At 45.4% G+C, this 18,296-nt stretch overlaps 1 protein-coding gene and 1 long non-coding RNA gene across 2 annotated transcripts in view; both read left to right on the forward strand.

Moving 5' to 3' along the window:
• Nucleotides 1-271: 271 nt before the first annotated feature.
• Nucleotides 272-15,858, forward strand: RNF114 (ring finger protein 114). Its single transcript, XM_040460024.1, has 6 exons — nt 272-445; nt 6,274-6,424; nt 8,794-8,900; nt 9,272-9,386; nt 12,657-12,764; nt 14,016-15,858. The coding sequence occupies exons 1-6, from the start codon at nt 306-308 to the stop codon at nt 14,079-14,081; spliced, it is 687 nt and encodes a 228-aa protein (XP_040315958.1). The 5' UTR covers nt 272-305; the 3' UTR covers nt 14,082-15,858.
• A 122-nt stretch (nt 15,859-15,980) lies between these two features.
• LOC121020114 (uncharacterized) overlaps nt 15,981-18,296 on the forward strand; it is a 14,934-nt gene continuing 12,618 nt past the window's right edge. The window contains exons 1-2 of the long non-coding RNA XR_005785948.1: nt 15,981-16,410; nt 16,796-16,799. This is a non-coding gene — a long non-coding RNA (uncharacterized LOC121020114). The remainder of the gene's footprint in view (nt 16,411-16,795; nt 16,800-18,296) is intronic.

Consider the following 18,296-nt stretch of genomic DNA (forward strand, 5'->3'; position numbering starts at 1 on the left):
CTGTTCCAATTCTTCCGGGCTCTGGATGGGACTTCCACATTTTCCAGATTTCCCTCCTCTCACCCTCCCTCCCAGCCTCCGGTCCGAGGGCCAGGAGGAGTGGCCCATCCTCTGGCCCCTCCCCAGCCTCGCGCCCTTCCCATAAGCCACGCCCCAAGTGCCCCGGACCGCACAGCGTTTCACCCCGTCCCTCCCACCGTGGGCCGCGAGCCCCGCCCCCAGCGCGCGCCAGCCTACTACCTCCGCCCCGCCCCCTCGGGCTCCTCCTTGTCGGCCGCCGTTGCGCCGCTCTGCGCGGCAGCAAGATGGCGGCGCAACAGCAAGACCGTGAGGGTGGTGCGCAGCTGGCTGGGCCCGCTGCGGAGGCCGACCCCCTGGGCCGCTTCACGTGTCCTGTGTGCTTAGAAGTGTACGAGAAGCCGGTGCAGGTGCCCTGTGGTCACGTGTAAGCGGCAAGGCTGGGCCTGGTCGAGGGGAGTCTGGTAGGGAGGGGCGAGACCGGGCTGGGAGGGTTCCGGGGCGGAAGCCCAAGGACCGGTTTACAGGCGGCTCTTCGCGGGGCCCTCCGGGGTTCCTGAAGGTCTGTGGAAGTTGCCGGGGCGTGCTTCTCCGCCCTGCTCGCTTCCAAGTATCCCGCCGTCTGTTGAGCGCCTACTCTGTTCCAGGCGGCCTGTCAGGCTCCTTCTCACCCCCGATAGTGGAGTGGCACCCTGCTGGGGATTAGGGAGGGTCTCAAATCGGCCTCGGCCTCGGTGGGGCGCCTGGCTGGCTCCATCGGTAGAGAGTGCGACTCTGGATCTCGACGTGGTCAGAGTTTACTTTAAAAAAAAAAAAAAAAAAAAAAAAAAAAAGTCGGCCCTTAGCCGCAGTTTTTATTGACTAGCCTGTGCATTGCTCCTAAAGCAAGGCACGTATGGCGTCATGTCTCCAGTTCTGCCAAGTAATTCGAATGTGCACCGAAACTGGAAAAACGCTGAACTAGACTAAAAGAACAAAAGGGAAGTCTTGATAATAGATCTCACCAGTCTGCCTTTAACTGTGAAAGGGGTTGGGAGTTGCGGGTAGCGATTGTTGGCATTCCTACTTTGTGTGCGAGGTTTGCTGCGTTTTGTTTGAGATTAAGCTTCCGTGGCCTGCATGTTGCTCATACGCTGGTTAGGACGACTGAAGGAAATGTGTCTGAAAATGATAGTACAGACCCTGGGCTGGGGTAGGTGCCTTGAAGTTGGTGGGATTTGAACCCAAGCCTTGCTCCATCAGACACACAAACACACCTAAGTTGAAACAACTGTAGAAAATTTGGCCACTTCTCGCCGCTGGGAGTTGGCATTTCCTCGGTGGTCTCCCGCAGTGCTTATCATGGGTATCACCTTGGTGTTGTTTTTAGGACACCTTTGCTGGAGAGTAGGCACGATAGGCGCCTGCTGGGCCTCACAGGTATTCTTATTTGTGTTGCAGTCCTGCAGAGGAAGAGGGTTGGCAGCCATTTTGCAGGTGAGGGCATCGAGGCTCGCAGGGGGCAGGCTCACCATTGTCTGACCCTTCCCAGATGAACTGCAGGTGTCTCCTTGCCAGCCCAGAGAGTGATTGGCACCTGGCAAGGGTTCTCCAGCCACACTGACTGCTTTTTGCTTCTTCAAGTCCTCCAAGCTTTTTCTGGCTTTGGGCTGTTCCCACTTGCAGTTGAGTTAGCCTGGAACTCTTCATACCCCATCTGCATCTCCCCTGCCAACTACTGCACATCCTTTGCAGACTTCAAGTCCCGTTTAAGCCACCTCCCTTATCACCATCCCCACTTAAACTACTCTGCTTCACTCCTGGGGCTTCCTTTGTCCTTACATAGAGCAAAACTTCGAGATCATGAGGGCAGTGACCATATCTGTATTGCCCCTCTCTGTGTCCCCAGTGCCTAACGTGTGTCTGAGCATCCATCTTCCAATCTTCCATTCAGCCAACTAAAGTGTTTGTGTGCTCACTATGTGCCAGATTCTTGGGGCGTAGTAAGAAACAAGGTGATAGTGCCCTCAGTTTACAGTCTAGTGAATTGATGGTAGGTGAGACTAACAAGTGTTCAAAGTATTGTGAAAATTCATTGTGCGGTGGGAGGATATTACAGGGATCAAAGTGGTGTGGATGAGTAGGGGAGCGATTGGGTAATGGGTGGATGAACCGAGAAATTGGCGGTGGAAGCAAACTCATGTGAGTTACGGTGGAGGCTAGATAGCGTGCTCATTGAATCCTCTTTTCCTTGGATCAGCCCTCCTTTCTACATTTACCTAATTTTGGACCAATTCGTTGGATTTCTTTACTTTTTTTTTTTTTTTTTTTTTTTTGATAGAGACAGACTGAGCAGGGGAGGGGCAGAGAGAGGGAGAGACAGAATCGCAGGCAGGCTCCGTGCTGTCAGTAAACAGCCAGTCTCAGGGCTCGATCTTAAGAGATCATGACCTGAGGCAAGATTGACCTTGCCCGCTCTTAACTCTCAGTTAATCGATTAGGCCACTCAGGCGCGCCTCATTGGATTTCATTTACCGTTAATGTTTATAAAGAGGCTTGATCTAGTGCAATTTAGCAACTGAAGAGCAGCAAAATTCGAGGTTTTATTGAGCCACATGAACCTTCCCCTGGTCAGAGGTCAAGGGGGAAGTACTGGGTTTTAAACGTTGGCTCTTTTCTATACTCACCAGGCTAGTTCGAGGTGTTCATCAACTCTGCTGATTGAAGACAGATGCACCCCTGTGAGGGGAGCTAAGTCTCCCTTAGCTCTAGCCAAGTGCTTTTTGCTCAGCAAAAAGTGGCAGATATTTGCTAACGTCTATGCTTGGAAACCAGCATCTTTGTAGCTCTGGCTGGATGGGGCATTGAGTTTTTATAAAACTTTATTTCAAGCCCTAAATGACTGTGTCTCTGCAATTCAGTGGCATATAGCTGGAGAAGGGACTTTGTACATACCGCTGTAACAGAAAGGGTGGAGCACCTAGAAGACTGGACTAGATCAAGGCCCATAAATAAAAAAGGGAAACGGAAAGCCAGCCCAAGATACAGGAACCATTTAAAACCAGGCTTGCAAAGGAAATGGTCAACAAAACTAAAAGGCAAACAACAGTGGGAGATGATATTTGCAAATGACATCGGATAAAGAGTATAAAAACCTATAAAGAATTTACCAAACTTAACACCCAAAAAAACAAATAATCCAGTGAAGAAATGGGCAGAAGACATGAATAGACACTTTTCCAAAGAAGACATCCAGATGGCCAACAGACACATGAAGAGATGCTCAACGTCACTCCTCATCAGGGAAATACAAATCAAAACCACACTGAGATACCACCTCACACCTGTCAGAGTGGCTAAAATTAACAACTCAGGAAACAACAGATGCTGGGGAAGATGTGGAGAAAAAGGAACCCTCTTGCACCGTTGGTGGGAATGCAAACTGGTGCAGCTGCTCTGGAAAACAGTGTGGAGATTCTTCAAAAAATTGAACTACCCTACGACCCAGCAATAGCACTACTAGGAATTTATCCAAAGGATACAGGAATGCTGATTCATAGGGGCACATGTACCCCAATGTTTACAGCAGTGCTTTCAACAATAGCCAGATTATGGAAAGAGCTTAAATGTCCGTTAACTGGTGAGTGGATAAAGAAGATGTGGTTTATATATACAATGGAATACTAATTGGCAATGAGAAAGCATGGAATCATGCCATTTGCAACAACATGGATGGAACTGGAAGGTGTTACGCTAAGTGAAATAAGTCAGAGAAAGGTATATGTTTTCACTCCTGTGGAACTTGAGAAGCTTAACAGAAGACCATAGTGGAAGGGAAGGGGAAAAAAAAACAGGGAAGCAAACCATAAGAGACTCTTAAATACAGAGAACAAACTGAGGGTTGATGGGTGGGGAGAGGGGAAAATGGGTGATGGGCATTGAGGAGGGGACTTGATGGGATGAGTACTGGGTGTTGTATGTAAGCGACGAACCACGAAAATCTACCCCCAAAACCAAGAGCACACTTTACACACTGTATGTTAGCCAGTTTGACAATACATTACGTTAAAAAAAAAAAAAAAAAAAAAAGGCTTGCATGTTGGGCATGTCTCCGGCACAAAGTGGCTTGTGCATATTTGGTTAATGAGCTGTGTATCCTGGTGTGTGCTTGAAGGAAGGCTTGAAGCTGCTTTTACCTACCATCTAGGCTTCGTTTCTCTGGGACCCTCAGTTCTCTTGGGTTACTCTGGTGATCTGCCTTTGAGAAAAGGTACAATAAGTGATGGCCACAAGACCCTGTCTACCTCTCCAACCTAATCACTTACCCTCTCTCAGTGGTCTACCCATCATGGTCCCAAAGCCTCCCTTCCTGCTTTTTGGAAACCCCTTTGCACTTGGTATATCATCTCTGTGTGTACCTCTTTGTGTCCAGGTCTGTGTGGCTGTGTCCTCATAGTTTTGGGTCTCAGCTCAGAGGCAGAGGGCCAGAGAAAGAGAATCCAAAGCAGGCCTCACATTCAGCACGGAGCCTGACTCAGGGCTTGTTCCCACAACCCAGGGATCATGATCTGAGCCAAATCAAGAGTCAGTCAGTCAACTGACTGAGCCGCCCAGGTGCCACTCAAATATTACTACCTCTTTAAAGAAGCTCTGTATGATCTATGTCGGCTGATCTCTTTGTCTTGTTTTATTTCCTTCATATACTTCATCCGTATTGGAAATTAACATTTGTGTTTTTCTCCACTTTGGAATATAAACATCAGGGTGCCTGGGTGGCTCAGTCACTTAAGCATCGGACTCCAGCTCAGGTCATGATATCACCGTCTGTGAGTGTGAGCCCCGCTCACGTCGGGCTCTGTGCTGACAGCTCGGAGCCTGGAGCCTGCTTCATATTCTGTATCTCCCTCTTTCTCTGCCCCTTCCCCGCTCGCTCCCTCTTGCTCTCTCAAAAATAAATAAACATTAAAAAAAAAAAAATCAAGACTGGGATTTTGTTTCCTTCTCTGCTTTACTCTCAGTGATGAATCACTAGGCCCCCTCACCTTCTTCCAGCCTCGTCTGTTTCATGTGGCAGTATTAACACCTAGCTTAATGACAAAGAGGAAGAAAATCCTTAGAGACAGTAAAAATTTGTGAGATGCACAGGTTACCTTTGATGATACGTGTTGAATTCTTCCTAACAGATTTTATTATCCTGCCTTAAGTGTCTCAGGTTGGGTATGTAGCTGGGCTATTTTCATGTCTTCGTGTCCATTCTTTCTGTGTGTCCGTTCGTTCTTATCTCAGCATTATTACCTGCCTAGTTTCAGGATAGAAACTTGGCCATCTTTGACTTTCCTTCTCCAAACTCAGTAAGCTACCAAGTACTGCTGACTCCCCCTCTGAATCATTTCTTCAGTTAATTCACTGTTGCCTCAGGCCCTCAGAATTCCTTGCCTTAGCTATCTGTTTGGTTTCTACTTCAAGGCTCCTGTCTTTCCTCACCTTAAAAAAAAAAAAAAAAAAAAAATTAAAAACCAAGAACTCTATTGTCCATGTTAACCTCAGCTATTTTTCTAAAACTTGGATTTGGCCTTGTTGATTGATATCTTTAAACATCTGGGTTCCTACTGTTTCTGAGGAAAAGCGTTAGACTTTTATTTCCTTAGGTGCATCATGAATTTTTTAAGTCGAAGGGTCTAGAGTCTTCTTCCCTTCTGCAGTTGAGCTCTTTCTTCTAAGGCTGTTTCATGAATGCTGCCTTTGAAGTCTTACCAGCCCTGACCTCCTTGGGTCACAACTAGTTGGTCTTCTCTCTGTGTCCTCATGGTGCTTTATATTCACCTCTAATGGTAGCACCTCGTGTTTGTGGTGCATTTCACAGGTGCTTGACACTGTACTAAGAAGGGTCTGCTATCCATATCCCATTCCAGTAATCCCAGAGGTAGCTACTGCCGTCTCCATTTCACAGAGGAAAAACCGAGGTTCAGGAAAACTCCCCCAGATCCCTCAGTGGCAGGTGCTGAGGTTTGAAGACTGTGCCATGACCCCTCTCACCGTGTACCATGATAGTTGGCATTTTGTTTTGCATTTGTTTCTGTTGGTGGACCTGTGTGTGCTTTGCAGGACCTCCACCCCCTGCTTTTCTGGCCTGGGAGGACTCCGCATTTGAATCAGGAGTTAGGGAGCAACGTGTTTTTAACCCATTACTCATTGACGTCTTTTTAAAAGTTTATCCATTTTTGTTGTCTTGTCTCCACGATGCATGACGCAGGTTCTCTGTGTGTCTTGTTCTAGCTTTTGCTCTGCATGCCTGCAGGAATGTCTGAAGCCGAAGAAGCCTGTCTGTGGGGTGTGTCGCAGCGCTCTGGCACCTGGCGTCCGAGCCGCGGAGCTCGAGCGGCAGATCGAGAGCACAGAGACTTCTTGCCATGGCTGCCGTAAAAATGTATGTGGAAGTAAAACGGAAGTCGGTGTCCTTCTGCGATGAGGGGGTAAAAACACAGAGCTGTTGCCACGTGTTTCTCAAGTTAGAGCATGACTAGGTGACTAACAGCACGTGTGCATGCTCGTTATCTGCAGCCGTGGCTGTGCTGTTTGATTTTAGTACCTTTATTGGTTTTGATTTGCTTTTTTAAGAGTTGGTTTAGTATATTATATATCGTAGCTTTGGAAACTAAAACGTTAATCCCATTTTGTTCCTTTAAAAGACACGCTTTTCCAAAATTATGCGTAACTTTAGATCATAATGACAATGCTATTTATTTATTTCTTTTTAAATATGTATTTATTTTGAAGGAAGGAGCACACACACGCGTTTGCAAGCTGGGAAGGGTCAGAGGAAACCCCAACAGGCTCCACACTGTCAGCGCATAACCTGACGCAGGGCTCTGTCTCCTGAACCATGAGATCAGGATTTGGATGCTTAACTAACTGAGCCATCCAGGAGCCTTTGTTTCTTAATTGTTTTAACATAAGATGAGGTCATCTCAAAAAAGTTATCTGCGGTAATGAGTTTGAGGGAAAATTATGTCATCTGTGTCAATATAGATATAAAACTTAATATTTGAACTTTTTAGCACTTGATAGGAATCATGGCATAAAGGTCAGTATGAAATTATTTGATTATAATAGCAATACCAAACATTTGAAGTGCATCCATTCTGTTGTATAATCCTGTTAGAATCCAGTGTATTTAACATCTATAATAAAGGAGAAATATTATTCTTATTTTCCAAGAGATACACACAGCCTTACAGGTTTTAAAATCATTATGATTTTCTTAATTTCAGATCATACAAAAGTATAAAATAATGTAGGCTTGTTTCCTACTCTAGAGATTACCTTTTTATTTTTTTAACGTATTTATTTTGAGAGGGGGTGTGAGTGAATGGGGGTGGGGGCGGGGGCAGGGGCTGGGGCAGAGAGACAGAATCCCAAGCAGGCTCCATGCTGTCAGCACAGAGCCCAGCACAGGGCTCAGCACGGGGCTCAATCCCACAAACCGTGAGATCGTGACCTGAACCAAAATCAAGAGTCATATGCTTAACCAACTGAGCCACCCAGGTGCCCCCAGAGATGACCTCTTTACAAGTGATTCAGTTTAGAAGGCTGCAAAACATTTTCTGCCCTTTGACAAACGCAGATCTAAGGTTTTTACCAAATACAGTTGTCAGAATTTTACAAAATAGGATCATAGTATATAATTCTAGAGCTTTTTCTCATTTTTGAAAAAAAAAGTTTCACTTAATGACTTACTAGTCTAACGTGTCAGTTTCGTTACTTTAACACATTAGTGTGGATGGCCATAGGATGGATGTACGTTCCCATCTCCTTCCTTTCAGATGATTTAGCAGTAAGGGTACACAGTGGCTACTGTTCTGAACGGGGATATTTACCATCCCTTTTAATTGGGAGCTCTTTGGTTGGCAGCTCGAAGTCAAGTTCTTTAGCTGGAGGTAAGACAGAAAGAAGCATTATGGTAAACCAGAGCTCAAATATTGAAACTTCCTTTTTTTCTTGTGCCTTCCTTTAATTTTGGAACTCAGGATATTGAAATGAAGTTACCCGTTACTTTATGTATGCGTGATGGATTTTTCTTTTTCTGTATACTTTTGATAGTCTCCATTTTAAAGATTAATGTTTGTATCGTATCATATCTCTACGTGTATTCTGCCTCAGAAAATGTTTATCTTCCCTTTACCTCCCCTTTTTCTTCATTCCTTATACTTTTTCTTTTTAGAACACCTGCGATGAAGCACTCTCCTCTAGGTTTTCTCTTTTCAACTTGTAAAGGCTAGATTCTGTAGGAGAAATAGAATTCAGATTTCTGGATTTCTGTTTTTTGTTTTTGTTTTTTAAAGATTATTTACCACAGTCTGGAATTATGTACCTTAACTAGAATTACTGGTCTTAATCTCTTATACTTAAATGATTACTTTTTGCTGCTGCACATAATAGAATGTGGTTCTTGGCTTGCTGTGAAGAGGCTAGTTTAAATGCTATGTGTAAAACTTTTAAACCTTCCCTGGGTTTGGAGTGTGTCTGAGCAGAGAGCATACCTTGAATACAAAAACCTCTAGGAGAGTTATTTTCGAGTGGAAGCAGACATCCTGGATTGGTCAAGTAAGACATCAGCTTTGGTATTAACAGAGCCCCTGCAGCAAACGTGGTTTTAGCCCTGTCAGCATAGCTGGGAGTCTGGTGAGATTGTTTGCCAGGGTGGTACAGGTCTGGTTTTCACCTTGCCCTTGCTTTGGGACTATGTGGGACCTGGTCCAAGGTCTGACTAACTTGTGGGCTGTCGTTCTTCCTAAGTTCTTCCTATCCAAGATCCGGGCCCACGTGGCTACCTGTTCCAAATACCAGAATTACATCATGGAAGGTGTGAAGGCCACCACCAAGGATGCCTCCCTTCAGCCAAGGTGAATGACTCCCTCAGGTGGAGGTCCTCTTCTGCTATGAAGACGGTGGACACTTTGCATGTTTCAGGGTTTAGTTGTAGGAGTTTGGGGAAGTGGATGTATAGTTATTATTCAGATGTATACTGGCTACGGATGTATAACTATTATCTGTCCGTTTTCGTTTTGGGGTGGGGTGTGGAGAACTCTGATGTTCACTTCAAATGTTAGCTCTGCTATGAAGTTATGTTCAAAACACTTGATGTGCTTCTCAGGTAATTGTCAGAATCCCTGTCATAACACATTGAACTCTGCTCCTTTTTGGAGGTATGGAGATTGAAGTGTGGAAGGGTACTCACAAAGAGATTTCTTCTGTTCTGCCTTTCATCTTCCAGGAACGTCCCAAACCGTTACACCTTCCCTTGCCCGTACTGTCCTGAGAAGAACTTTGATCAGGAAGGGCTAGTGGAACACTGCAAGCTGTCCCATAGCACGGACACCAAATCTGTGGTAAGAGGAGCTTTTTATGGAAAAAAATTAAACAGAAAAATGAACAGGAGTAGTGCAGCGAACTGCTGTGTACCCTTCACCTAGATTCACAGATTGGTAACATTTTACAGTATATGCTTAATGATACTCTGCGTGATACTCTACATTTTGCTAGCCATTCAATAATGAGTTACAGATGCCATGACCTTTTGTCCTACACACTGCAGCATATACCTCCTAAGAACAAGAGCATTTTCTTCGAAAATCACGTTTTTTGTGTTTGTCACACTCAGGAGATATAACTTTGACATAATCTGATATCTAATATAAAATTCATGTTTAAATTTTAACAATTGTAGGGGTGCCTGGCCAGCTCACTTGGTGGAGTATGCGACTCTTGATGTTGGGGTCGTGAGTTGGAGCCCCACGTTGGGCCTAGATATTACTTAAAAAAAAAAAGTGGACTGCCCTTGAATTTTAACCATTGTTATGTCCTTCATAGCAATATCCTCCTGCCCCCAAGTCCTTGATCTGTGTGTTACACGTAATTGTCATGTCTCTGGTGCTAGGTCTTTCTTTGCCTTCCATGACCTTAACATTTTTAAAGAGGACAGGCCAGTTGTTTTGTAAGAGGTCCTTGGATTTCGGTTTGTGTGTTTTTTCATCATTAGAAGCAGGGACGTTCCATAAGCGATGTGTCCTCCAGATGCCGCTTCAGGGGTCATGTGATATCTGTTGGCCCCTTTGTTGGTAACGTTCACTTGGATCGCATGGTGTCCACCAGGTATCTTCTGTGTAAAGCTGTCATTTTCCTTTTGAGAGCAGTATCTTTATAGTTGTGGGGAAGGGGAATGTATATGAAATTACGGTGCACCTGAGCGGCTTAGTTAAGCATCCGACTTCAGCTCAGGTCATGATCTCACAGTCTGTGGGTTCGAGCCCCGTGTCGGGCTCTGTGCTGACAGCTCAGAGCCTGGAGCCTGCTTCGGATTCTGTATCTTCTCTCTCTCTGCCCCTCTCCCACTCATGATCTGTCTCTCAAAAATAAATAAACATTAAAAAAAAATTACTAGGAAAGTGTTTATCACTCCTCTAAGTATCACAGACTGGTACGTAGGTTTTTTTTGTTTTTGTTTTTTTTTTAATGTTTGAATGTGGTCCTTTTCAGTAGTATTACCCTTTCCTCTTTTTCCTTTCAAGTAAGTTCTATACCCAACATTGCGGTTTCTGGTACTACAACCTAATTTTCTCTTTTTTCCCCTCCTTTGGCTTTCTGACATTCCTGTGGTTATTTTGTCTCTGTTGAAGCCTCTCTTCCTTCATTCATTGGCCCTCTGTTCTACCCCTTCTCCCTTTACAGAACTCCTTCTTAACTGTTGATGTTTCAGCCCTTCCCTTTGGAAGTGACCTCCTTCTCAGTCTCCTGACCTGACCCATGATCTAGCCCCATATCCACAGCTGCCTGCCCAGCTCCTTCCACCAGGAATCTTCCACCATTTCAGATTCGTCTTTTGCTAATCCCTTTTGTTACGATACCTTCCTTATTACTGGTGGAGTTCCATCTCTAAGCTGACCACTGAGGCCTGCTTCTCCCTGTCCCAGCTCCTCTCTGTCCATCTCTGAATTTTCCATTCTAGCCAGCTGATCGCCTGTAATGCCTGTACTGCTGACTCCTGGCCTTTCCTCTGTGCCATTGCCAGCCTTGTGGAGCACCCTTTCATGTTGTGTCTTTCCAAATACCTCCCAGTCTTCAACGCCCAAACTGACTTCTTTATTATTTTATTTTATTTTCATTTTATTTCATTTTTGTTTTTATTTTATTTTTTAATTTACTTAATTTATATCCAAGTTAGTTAGCATATAGTGCAACAGTGATTTCAGAAGTAGATTCCTTAATGCCCCTTACCCATGTAGCCCATCTCCCCCAACCCCTCCAGCAACCCTCTGTTCTCTATATTTAAGAGTCTCTTATGTTTTGTCCCCCTCCCTGTTATATTATTTTTGCTTCCCTTCCTTTGTGTTCATCTGTTTAGTATCTTAAATTCCTCATATGAGTGAGGTCATATATTTGTCTTTCTCTAATTTCACATAGCATAATACCCTCCATTTCCATCCATGTAGCTGCAGATAGCAAGATTTCATTCTTTTTGATTGTCGAGTAATACTCCAGTGTGTGTGTGTGTGTGTGTGTGTGTGTGTGTGTGTGTGTGTGTGTGTGTATACCACATCTTTATCCATTCATCCATCAATGGACATTTGGGCTGTTTCCATACTTTGGCTATTGTTGATAGTGTTGCCATAAACATGGGGGTGCATGTGTCCCTTTGAAACAGCACACCTGTGTCCCGTGGATAAATGCCTAGTAGTACAATTGCTGGGTCATAGGGTAGTTCTATTTTTAATTTTTTGAGGAACCTCCGTACTGTTTTCCAGAGTGGCTGCACCAGTTTGCATTCCCACCAGCAGTGCAAAAGAGATCCTCTTTCTGCGCATCCTCACCAACATCTGTTGTTGCCTGAGTTGTTAATGTTAGCCATTCTGACAAGTGTGAGGTGGTATCTCCCTGATGAGTGATGTTGGGCATTTTTTCATGTGTCTGTTGGCCATCTGGATGTCTTTGGAGAAATATCTATTCATGTCTTTTGCCCATTTCTTTACTGGATTATTTGGTTTTTGGGTGTTGAATTTGATAAGTTCTTTATAGATTTTGGGTACGAACCCTTTATCTGGTATGTTTGCAAATATCTTCTCCCATTCTCTTGGTTGCCTTTTAGTTTTGCTGATTGTTTCCTTCCCTGTGCAGAAGCTTTTTATTTTGATGTGGTCCCCGTAATTCCCAAATCGACTTCTTATATGAGGGCTTTTCAACGTCAGCCCTCTCGTCTCAGCATTTACTCTGTAAAAATAGCACAGAAGGTTGTGTTTTACTTCCTCAGGTTATTGTTCATCTGTCATTTCCTTGTTTTTCTTTGTGCTTTTGGATCATTTTGTGTGCTGGGTCAGAAGGCCATAGTCTAGGCCCCTACTGGGCTGACACATTGTCCTGACCACAGTAGGGGATCAGGAAAGGGTAGTATCATGGCCAAAGCCGTTAGGCACTCTCACGTGTCTTTGACCTGAGTGGGAGACTGACAGTGTTTTCTGGGATACGAATGTACCTATGAAGGAGTGGCCAGGCCCTAAATTGATGTGTCAGGAAAGCTGCCCTGGAAGAAAGGCCAGATACGGGCCACAGAGGGCTAATGTTAGCTCAAAGGTCAGGTGCCTAAGACCGTGCTTTTTTGTTGAAAGGTTTGTCCGATATGTGCCTCGATGCCTTGGGGAGACCCCAACTACCGCAGCGCCAACTTCATAGAGCACATCCAGCGCCGGCACCAGTTTTCTTACGACACTTTTGTGGTGAGTCTGGAGCCCGGGGCCTGATTTCTCCCCTGGGGTAACAGCACAACAACATCCCTTCTCTTACCTGGAAAGCTGTGGGTCCCATTGTTGAGTTTTGTCATTGATGTGATGGGCTCCCTGGAACAGCAGCTGTGTGGTCTATGTTCGTGAGCCCACTGAGTGGTCAGAGCCTTTGTTGTGTCTACAGTGAGACATGATGTAAGATTGCTCCTGGGTTTTCTTCCAGAAGTTTTTCCCACTTTCTTTTGGTATGTGTAGTTTCTACCCGTTCCAGCACCTGGCTTGGGATCCTGAAGCTCAGATGCCCATGGGGACCAGGCAGGTAATGGAAATGGTGTCCCTGAGGATTTGCAAGCCAGACGGCACCTGACACATGTCATGCTGCCATCAGCTCCCGCTGACAGCAGTGTGTAGAGACACAGGCACGGCATTGCCAGTTTTCTTCCGCCTGTCCCAACCCCAAGAAGCTGGAAAGGCGGAATTCCATATGAAGTGTCACATGTTTTTTAGAGCATCTTAGGTCAAAACACATCCACTTGCCAAAAGTAGTCATCCGGTTTGTGTCCTTTCCCTAGTGCTGAGTGGTTTGAAGGGACCCACTGTTGTGTTAGCATTCTAGTAATAGATAAATTTGGCCAAACCCTTGAAGTAGAACGTTTGTTTGTTTGTTTTTATATATATATATGTATATATATATATGTATGCTGTGAGGATTTTAGAACAGCATTCAGTCTTAATGGCTGTGTTTCAGGACCCAAGAAGGAAAGCATGACTCTTTCCTAAGTTGTCCTAAGAATGTGTATTCTCAGTCTAAGAGAGTGTCTGAGATTCAGACTTCCCAATAACTGTCCTTTTTGTTACTGCCCTGAAGACAGATGAAATTCCCAAGTTGTAATCAAGTAGGTAATTTGGCCTCGTTGAATTAAAAGTCCAGTTTCACTGCAGTGAAAGTCCTCCCATGTGAGCACTCGGTCTGTGCCAGGCCCCGCGCACAGGTGCCCTGTGGTCCTCACAGTCCCCGTCTAAGGGAGCCATCAGTGTTCTCGTCCTCAGGAGGAGGCGGCAGAGGCCCAGAGAGGTCGAGCAGTTTGCTCAGAGCTCCGTGGCTGGCACCAGAAACAAGCTGGGATCCATGCTGGGCCAGGCGTCTCCGGAGCCTGTCACTGGGCTGCCCCGCTTCCCCCATTGAACGAGAGTCTTTGCGGCTGTGACAGGTGCCGGGGCCAAGGGTCTGTGTTTCGCCCTCAGGATTACGATGTTGATGAAGACGACATGATGAATCAGGTGTTGCAGCGCTCCATCATCGATCAGTGAGCGGTCTCTACTGTCCAGCTCGTGCTCCAGAGCGTCCGTTGTGTGTTGGGCGTGAAACCTGTGACTCCTACACCTTCAATGTACAACAGACCTGGAAGTGAGCTGTGGTCACTTCTGACAGGGAAAAAGGTCCCCAGGTCAGAGCCGTCCCTTCCTTTGGGGTCTCCCCTACTGTTAACTCTGTCATGTGTCTGGTCTCTGATTCCCCTAGCTGCTCCCTGGAGTTTCTGCTTCCTCTTCTGGAAGAGAATCCAGGTTCTCCACCTACCCTTGTTTCACTCTCGTTCCTCCCCTTTAGTATGCATCTCTCAGGTCCTCTGAGCCAGCCAGGACCTGTTCTGGGTCACGAATAGCACAAACGAGACCAGCACCTCCCTCCTCTCCTTGTCCCTGAGGTGAGGTGTGTGAGCCCTGGCAAACGTGTGTCCCATCGGTGGTGGAGCTCCTTCTGTGCTGCGGAGGTTCTGTTAGTTGGTCCTTAGCAGCAGCTGCCGGAAGCTGGAGTGTCCCTCCTGGGAAACATTGCAAAAGGCCTGTTGGGGTGAATGTTCTGGGTTTAGCATGATCTGATGCTGGAAGTTTTGATTAGTTCTATTTTCCTACCGCTCCTGCACACCCTTAGAGTTAACTGGTTCAGTCTTAAATGCCTGCATGGTGCCTTTTTAGGATAAGGTGTAACCACATCTTTTTAGTGACAATAAGTGTTTCTAGGTTAGGAAAGTTAAACTCCATTTATCCATAAGTGGGGAGGAGGGTCAGCTAAGAGCAGTGCGAGGGCCGTAGCTTTTTGGTTGTGATTTTCGAACTAACATGGTATTTTCAAAGGACTGCGTCATGTTTGCCTCTCTGTTTGAGAACCTGCTTACATTCTTGTCCTTGAGGCACGAGAAGGAGTCCTCACATGAATAAGAAGGAAGAGGTTTGGGGCTCCAGTAGATACTCTAGTTATTTTATCTTTTCTTTGGTAACTTAGATTAAACTGAGTATCTGAGTATTGCTTTTCTATCATAAATGGTTTCCTTATGAAACTGATTTCCATTTGTAAATCAGTGTGTGAAACCTGCCTTGTAAAGCAGAGGTCATGGGAAATCTAGTCTCACAGCCTGTTGTCTCCTTTTGATAAGACACACTGTTAAAAAGGCAAACACAGCTCTTGTGGAAACTGCTGGAAACTAGCTCAAGAAACTTGAAGTTCACCATGTTTTGCGAATATTAATAAATACAAGGCTGAGAGTGGTGTCAGTCTAATCTGTAGGAACATAACCAAAAGACGTGGATTTAGGTTCATTTTTTCGTGTCAGACCTCTCTACTCTGAACATGGGAAGTTTTTCTGGTCAGTGGCTGAGGTTGTAAGTGACAGGGAGCTTTGGGGCCTGTGAGCACCGCTGTTGTGGGCCTCTCCCTGCCTGCCAGTGGGGGCTGCAGACGCCTAGTGACCAGCAAAGACAGGGCCCTTTGCTAGGCAAAATAGTCTTTTCTAATGTGATGTTGCTTTGGAGGGCCCAAATGTTAAGGTCAGCGCCTTCACTGTGATTTCTGGAAAAAATTCACTTAGCCCTCCCTGACTTGAGAGGTCTGAATCTGGAGGGAAATTTGACAGAGCCTTCATTTGAGGAAACGAATGACTGTCCATCTCATTAGTGGTACCAAGAAACTGATTTCCTTGTATTAAGTGCACTTCATGTATTTCTAATAAGATGACTTTCCAGAAAGTGAAATTTGTTATGTTCTGGCTTTTAAAAGGTGAAATATAAATAAATTTCATAATTTATCCGACTGGCAAGCTGTAATGCCTGTTTTCATTAACCACTTTTTTTTTTTTTTTTTTAAATTTCAAACGTTTATTTTGAGAGAGGGAGAGAGAAAACCCCAAGCAGGCCCTGCTGTCAGCACAGAGTCTGACACAGGGCTTGACCCCATGAACCGCGAGATCCTGACCTGAGACGAAATCAAGAGTCGGACACCGAGGACTGAGCTACCCAGGTGTCCCTCATTAACCACCTTTTGCTGAGGTTTGGGCCTGAGGAGACTCCAGAAGATTGTTGCTCTTTCTAAGGAGACATTCTTGTTTGTCGCAAGTCCAATCTGGCTCTGATCTTTGTTCTGACGCTTTAATGGTGGGGCCTCACTGAGCTTGTCCTCTCTTGGAAATGAACACAACCCCTACTTGTCACAGCTGGGAGTTCTGGTGAGGCAAGAAGTGATCGGGCTCCGTGAAGTAAGGCTTTATTTAGACACGTGGCTTCAGCTCCATTCCAATGACTTAGCATCCCCGAGATGTTGTAGTAAAGGGTTTTGTGCATTAAGATCTGAGGTCATGGCATGTTTGTTCTGCATGCTGCCACTGGCTGTGGGACGTCTGGCAAATATTTTCCCTTTTTAAATGTTTCCCTACAATAAAATAGGAGTGATGTTTCTGGCTTCTAGTTTCTTTATAAAGTAGGAGATATTTGCTATTTATTAACTAGCTGCCAATTACTAATCCCTTATCAATTTATAATTCTACAGTTAATATGTGCCTAGCACAGTGCTGACACATAAAAGATGCCTAGTAAATAACATATATGCCTGAATATAAGGAAGTCATTCATTTTTCCGGTAAGGACATTTTTAAAGTTTTTTGGCCAAATTGACTATAAGAGCGTTTATCACTGCAAATGAACTATTCAAATGTCTGCTTATTTTTAATTACATATATTTAAAACAAATGTAGAAGTGTTGCTTTTTTTTATTTAAAAAAAAATTTTTTTTTTAATGTTTTATTTTTTGAGACAGAGCATGAGCAGGGGAGGGGCAGAGAGAGAGGGAGGCACAGAATCGGAAGCAGGCTCCAGGCTCTGAGCTGTCAGCACAGAGCCCGACGTGGGGCTCGAACTCACGAACCGTGAGATCATGACCTGAGCCGAAGTCGGACGCTCCACCGACTGAGCCACCCAGGTGCCCCTAGAAGTGTTGCTTTTATCTAGTCGTACATTTCCAGGAATAGCTGCATCTTAAAGTTCTTGGGATTCAAGGAGCAATGTACACAAAACCCTGGCAGGATGCCTGCTGCATTGTGGGCACTCAGCTCCTGGGCTTCTCTCCCTGGGCTTGTCCGTTCCGATCCCAATCCCATGGGAACCTTAAATTTAATACGGCCCAAACTGAGTTCAGCATCTCCAGCTTCCTCCCTCCATGCCCCTCCCTCTTTATCATTCCCTCTTGCTATGGACAGTACCAGCAATCCATGAGTCTTCTTACCCCTGCCTTTATACCCCCACCTTTGGCTAAAGCAGTTAAGTCCTGGACTCCGGTTACACATCAGGAAATCACAAGGTCTAATGCTACACACGGCGGCAGTCCTTGAGTCCTTTGTCATCCCAGACAGATCAAGAAAATGGCATTTGAACCGAGACCTGAATGAAACAAGGGACAAGCCTGCTGACCAGGTAGGGAAGAGCGTTCCTGGAGGGAATGTTCAGAGGCCCTAACGGGAGCCTGTGTGTTACACTGGGGCAGGGCAGTGAGGGGGCAGTCATGGGAGCATGTCAACAGGCGGCTGCCGGAGGGGGGCAGATCTGGGGCTTTTCTCTGGGTGAGATGGGAGCATTGGAGGTTCGAGTGACAAGACCTGGTCTAGGTTTAAAGAAGATCCTCCTCCTGACTTCTTCGACTAGACAAAATATTTTTACTTTTGATTTAGGTATGTAAGTAAGTGAGAATCGGCAGGCATTTGAGTACTTCATCTGCAATGGTGAAAGCTCTCATGTTCAGTTTGGCCAGAAAACTTTTTAAAATTTCCTTATTGGGGAAATGGATGATGTCTTCCTATTCAGGCATACACAGTATTGACTGAACACCTACCATGTGCCAGCACTGTGCCAGGCACTGGGGATTCACATATAATCAAATGTATAATTACAGACTGGTGAGTGTTCATGGTAAGGGATTAATAAATGGGAGCCATTTAATAAATAGTAAACATTCCTATTTTGTGAAGAAACCAGAAGCCAGAAGTCCACAGGCTCACAGTATCATCTAGACCTTTTCTCCTTTCTCCACCTGGGCCTTCTCCCTCCCACTCGAGTGCGTCGAGTGTCGCCTGCTGTTGGCTCTCTTCCTAAATAGCATCTGAACGTGATTGGGTTTTTCCCACCATCTACTTACTGGCCCCTACTCTCCTCCAAGTTCATACCCAGACACCTTGAGCTGGTTGTGGGGGGGGGGGGGGGGGG

This window comes from Herpailurus yagouaroundi, unplaced genomic scaffold (genome assembly GCF_014898765.1).
Source record: "Herpailurus yagouaroundi ecotype Mexico unplaced genomic scaffold, PumYag 246, whole genome shotgun sequence".
Taxonomy (NCBI): Eukaryota; Metazoa; Chordata; class Mammalia; order Carnivora; family Felidae; genus Herpailurus; species Herpailurus yagouaroundi.

Coding starts and splice junctions, on each gene's coding strand:
- RNF114 (XM_040460024.1), top strand. CDS start 306: ATGGCGGCGCAACAGCAAGACCGTGAGGGTGGTGCGCAGCTGGCTGGG. Junction 446..6,273: donor CAGGTGCCCTGTGGTCACGT/GTAAGCGGCAAG, acceptor GTCTTGTTCTAG/CTTTTGCTCTGCATGCCTGC. Junction 12,765..14,015: donor TTTCTTACGACACTTTTGTG/GTGAGTCTGGAG, acceptor TTTCGCCCTCAG/GATTACGATGTTGATGAAGA.